The sequence below is a fragment of the Rutilus rutilus genome (genome assembly GCF_951802725.1).
Source record: "Rutilus rutilus genome assembly, chromosome: 9".
NCBI lineage: Eukaryota > Metazoa > Chordata > Actinopteri > Cypriniformes > Leuciscidae > Rutilus > Rutilus rutilus.
Window position 1 is genome coordinate 24,060,761 of NC_140223.1, and position 5,988 is coordinate 24,066,748.

A 5,988-nucleotide genomic window follows, 5' to 3' on the forward strand; every position below is an offset into this window, starting at 1 on the left:
AGAGGTCTGGTGCCATTGGCGTCAGGACCTCTTTCCTGTAGTCTTCTTGGCGATAAGGACGGTCCTCAGATACGTCTAACCCAGGGGTCTTCAACTAAAATTGCTTGAGGTCCAGTAAATGAACCCTCCTCACCAGCCGAGGTCCGGACAATTATATACCTAAAAATATGAATTGATGGGTTTTTACCAGACTAAAGAACTGAGTGTAGATAACAAAATATGATAAAGGAAACTGTGCAAAATGCCTTCATCTCTAAATCTGCACTGAACATACATTAATTTCAACATTAACAACTTAAAAGGAAAACTAAAGTGCTTTTTTCGGTGTGTGTTGTCAGTGCTGTGACACCTAAGATGTCCTCAATGAAATCTTTCTTCTCTGCATGGTAAAATCTGATGTACACCACAAGCTGAGCATTGTCATTAATATCAGTCGATTCATCAACTGCCAAAGCTATGCAAGGTGCAGTCTGAATAGCAGCATCAAGTTGTGACTGCACATCCTCTGCTAACATTTCAGCTCTTCTTGCGGCTGTTGCAGCTGAAAGTGGGGTTTGTTTCATTTTTTTCTCTCAGTTCATGTCTTTCTTTTCCATCTAAAAGTGTTTCACAGGCAGCCTCCATGCACTCCTTTACTATTTCACCACTTGTAAAGGGCTTGTTATGTTTACCTAAAATCCACTGTATTCTCAGTGAACACTCATAATGCTCGTTGTTGGGCGGTGAATGAGTGAGAGAGGACCTGTGTACCCATACACAAAAGAATTGTATTTGAAATATATTTTCTGGATATGTTTTGGAATATATGCAAATATTTCAAATTGGCCCAATAAATATATTTCATACTTATATTTCATATATTTTTGTTATATTTCAGAATATATTTCAATGTATTTTTTTCTGTACGGGTCCCCAAAAGTGTCAAAAATATATGTGGCATATATTCCAAATACATTGAAATATATTCTGAAATATAACAAAAATATATGAAATATAAGTATGAAATATATTTATTGGGCCAATTTCAAATATGTGCATATATTCCAAAACATATCCAGAAAATATATTTCTTTTGTGTATGGGTAGATCGCTCATACTGGGCTTTGAGCTCATTTATTTTCCGCGCCCTTACCTCGGACTGCTGAGGATAAGTCTCTTCAAGGTGTCTATGTTTAGCTTCGTAATGACGTTTAATGTTTCCACTTTTGACAACCGCGACAAACTCAGAGCAAATGAGACACACAGGCCTCGTACAGCTTGATGCAGGAAGAATAAATGCGTATTTTTCCACCCATTCATCTCGGAAAACTCGGTTTTCAGCGTCAACTTTCCAAATTTTTGAAAATGCCATTATTTTTCACTCACCGAAAGTTTTATCTGTCTGCGTTTTTCACTCGCTGAAAGTTTCATCTGTCTGCACACTCTCTGCACTCTTCACTGCACGCATGACTACGCGTCTGAACGTAGCAACAGTGAGCATAGTAACTGTAGTAGCAACCATAGCAACCCGTTGCGCTGTAGGACCCAAACGGCTCTACTGAGCTGACTATATTGTGCCTGATATAAATGTGATTTTATTAGAAAATAGCGGCATTTATTTATTTCATTATGTCAAAAGGCTTCACGGTCCGTATGGACGCATTTTGCGGTCCGGATTCGGACCGGAGTCCGCCAGTTGGCGACCCCTCCATTGAAGGCTGCTGTTGAGAGTGCATCCCTGATACCCCTTCTTTCTGGGGGGTTAGATCGGGTGTAACTTTGTAAGTACATGTCAACTTATTCCAGTCTACTAATACAACTTATAACCAGTCTACTAATACTCTACTAACACTCTAATGAGAGTTAGTTGACATGTAGGTGCAATGTTACTTTTAGTCAACAGAGTGTGTTAATGGACCATCAAAATAAAGTGAAACCGATACTCCTCTCGGAGTTATGACTAATAAAATTCCACAGGTGCTCAGGCACTAACTAAGAACAAATGTGTAGCTTTCACGTGGCGTTTTGGCTCATAACTTCATGAAACATGCACAGATTGTAGAAAATGGCATATCAGTACTTACAGTGGATGCTCCCGACTGAAATGAGTCCCAAATCGACATAATCCATTGAGTCGATAACAATATATTCCTCACGGAGGTAGAACAAATAAAAAAATGTCCATTAGGGGGTGTCAAAGGCTGAGCAAAAAGGCTACATTGGTTCCAAATGCTGTAACTTTTGATTGTTTTATGCTATCACCACAACATTTAATCCAGATGCAGCTTACCTGTAGGGGAACTTCACCAAAAAAAGAGATGTCCTCCTACCTTTTTAGTTTACCTATTGCAGTTATTGCATGTCAAATAAGAAAGATATGTAAAGTTATAATTAAAAAAAGATTTGTCCAAATGTAAAAAAAAATTCTAAAAATGTAAAAAGTTTTCTATCAAACAATACCAACCTTTTGACTCTCCTTGCTATGTTTTTGGAGTTATGAGTCTTTACTTTTGTGTATGTCAAAAAAAAAAAAAAAAAACTTTTTAAAAGGTTAAAGGTAGGGTAGGTAATCATTTTTCAAAAAAAAAAACATTCCAAATTTGTTTAAACTGTCTTTATATACCAATACATAATTAAAATGTAAGTACTCTGAAAAAGAAAATATAAAAATCGAGTGACTGTAGACCTTTTAATCTGCAATAAACACAGCTCATTATTTCCATTCACTCCCACCCCCTCCCTTCTGAGCTCCTTCCAAAGCCACGCCCCCAAAACACATGAACGCGCGACGCCAAACGCTCAGGCTGGAACAAGACGCATTTATTACCTGAGACGAGTGGAGAGGAAGGAGCGCAGTACATACAGTGACATCATGTCAGAATCACATGTAATAAAATACCTAACTTTATCACTATGAATATAAACAAATAAGATTTATTTTAGTATTCACTATCAAGCTAGCATATCGATAATGGTAAAGTTTCATTCGGTAACGAGCTATATTTATAAGGCAAAACTAAAAACAGGTTGCATTGATACACGTTTTTCCATTACCATCAGTTACACTGTGATGAAGGTGAATTTCGTGTAAGATTCATAACATATACTGTACGGTTGCATGTAAGAGTTTCCATGATGAAAACATTGTTGACTCTAAATAAGACTAACGTACACTCCGAGTCCGGAGACAAGTACCGCATCGTCGGTTCGAGGACAGGTCCGGGGTTGAGGGCGAAGCAGAGGAGGTCGTTCAAGAGTGCGGGCAGGGTCCGAGGAAGTAGTTTTTGCCTTGTTTGCCTTCGCTGACTGCATATGCAGGTGCTTTGAGCTGAATATTTCCGGGAACGGTGACATGTGATGAGTGCACGCAGGGCAGCGCGCGCAGTGGGGCTCGGGGCGGGCACGAGACATGAAGGCATCTGATTGGTTCTTTACATTCGCACCGAATGGCAGTGATTGGTCAGAGTTTTTACTGTCCTGCAGCTGCTACAGAGGTCTGATTTTTTTCATTCCTTTTTCTAAACACATAATGTATTGACTACTATCAGGATGGAAGGACCATTTCACCCAGTATAAAAAAAAGTGTTTCTGAACAGGATTACCTACCCTACCTTTAATTAACCTTTTTTTTATAATAAAAAAAAAGTTTATAATATTCTGTGTTGGTAATAAAACTGCATAAATGTTCATCATTAATACTGATACTGTCAGCTGATAAAACTTGCTCCAGAGACCATATCCGTATAACATCTTGACAATGACATCGTCCTAGTGGGGTTTTCCCCTCAGGTTTATAATTAACCTTTTTTCTCTTATTATTATTTGTCCTGTAGCCATTCCTTGATGCTTTCCCATGCATTTAAGCTGATACAGTACCTAGCCTAAGTTTGACAAGGGTTTTGGAAGATAAGTGTGCTTGAGAAGATGTGGACTTCTTTTTCATAATTCAGTTCATAATAATCTGTGTTGGTGATAGAACTGCTATCAAATGTTCATTGTTAATACTGATACTGCCAGCTGATAAAACTTGTGCTCCAGGGACCATATCCATATAACATCTTGAGAATGATGTCGTCCTAGTGGGGTTTTCCCCACAGATAGATAACTTTAAGACAGTATAAAAGACCCAAGATGAAAGCGCATACACACTAGTTAGGACAGGTCAGGTTGCTGCATGACTGCTTGGTCAATCAGTCAGACAGTTAGCAACTGCCATGTTATTGACAGCTCATATTTGTCTCTGTCTTTTATGTAGAAGAGCAAAGCATTTCTAAATGTACAGAATCTGTTGTAAGTATTTTGAATATTACACATTTGTCCATACAGTATACTATACTCCATATTGGTCGTGCAGTAATATATTTGCTATATTTGCTCTTTTCTACTTTGTTTAGAATGATCATGTCTTCAGTCGGCAATGTCTACAATGTATCATCTGATCTGTCTCTTCAGGGCTTCGATCTGTCTCCTGAGAAGGCCATTGTTGCGTTTGTCCTTGCCGCTCTGAATTATATAATCATATTGTTCTGCAACTCCTTCCTCCTGTTCACTATCATTACCAATAAGGCTCTTCATGAACCAATGCACATTCTCCTTTTAAATTTGCCTATTAATGACCTCATCGGCTCCACTTGCCTCTTCCCTCACATCATGCGGGAGCTCCTCTTTGACACCAGGACCATGTCGTTCTCCATTTGTATTACTCAGGCTTTCTTTATCCATGTGTATGCCGTATCTGTGGTCTTCATCTTGACTGCCATGGCATATGACAGATATGTTGCTATCTGCCAGCCAATGAGATACACTACCATTATGAGCAACGTTCACATCATGAAGATCATCTCATTGGTTTGGCTCTCTAATTTGACACTGATGGCCATACTTTTCATTCTTCTCCTGCGTTTGCCTCGCTGTAGGTCTTATCTTACCCATCCGTACTGTGACAATCCCTCCCTGCTTCAGATGGTCTGTGCAGACACGACCATTAATAACGTTTATGGTCTGTTGTTGACAGCTGTCTGTCAGGTGGTAACAGTGGGTCTGATTTTGTACACATACCTAAGGATCCTCATAGCCTGCTTCCACAACAAAAGCTCTGACACAAGGAGTAAAGCTCTTCAGACTTGTGGTACACATCTAATTGTCTTTATCTTGTTTGAGTGTTTGGGTCTTTTCACGATAATCTCATACAGGATAAAAGATATCTCTCCTCACTTAAGAAAATTCATTGCGGTTGCTGCTATGATATTGCCACCGACGATGAATCCTGTTATATATGGCCTGAGAACTAAAGAAATCAGGGTCAAAGGGATCAAATTTTTCAAGCAAAAAGTTTTTGCTTCGTGAAGAAATAACACTAGAGAATACTGGAATATATTTTTTTAGAAAGGTGTCATACTAAATATAATTTGTACAAAACTTACTTACCTTTTCAGTTGTATATGCATTAATGTGACATATTAATCTGTCTTTCTGTCAAATCTTTCTCTCTCCATAGCTGTAATGGTTTTTGTACTGTACAAACTGTATAATCTATCCCCCTACACTTACCCTACATAACCCATCGCATAAGACCTTTGGCATTTTTACATTTTTAATAAAACATTGTTTAGCATGTTTGTAAAGCCATTTTAATTACAATGACTCAAGAAATGTTCTCATAAACCACGTTTACATTGTAACACCAGTGTAATACCCATGCAATTATACAAATTTGTGTCCTCATGAATCATATAAACAAGCACACACACACACACACACACACACACACACACACACACACACACACACACACACACACACACACACACACACACACACACACACACACACACACACACACACACACACACACACACACACACACACACTTGCTTTATAAGCCATTTCAGTAGTAACAGCAATTTGTTTACTTTTTAAAACGTTAAAGTCACATTTCTATTGTGGTAAAACTTGTAGAATTTATTTGCCATTTTTAGAATCACAAACTAACAATTTAGCTGGTTGAAA

The 5,988-nt window shown here is 38.3% G+C and overlaps 1 protein-coding gene across 1 annotated transcript; it reads left to right on the forward strand.

Moving 5' to 3' along the window:
* Positions 1 to 4,380: 4,380 nt before the first annotated feature.
* On the forward strand, positions 4,381 to 5,325 carry LOC311297226 (olfactory receptor 52B4-like; the record flags this gene model as incomplete). Its single annotated transcript, XM_084419444.1, has 1 exon — positions 4,381 to 5,325. One exon carries the CDS (start codon positions 4,381 to 4,383, stop codon positions 5,323 to 5,325), a length of 945 nt encoding a protein of 314 aa, XP_084275570.1.
* Positions 5,326 to 5,988: the final 663 nt, after the last annotated feature.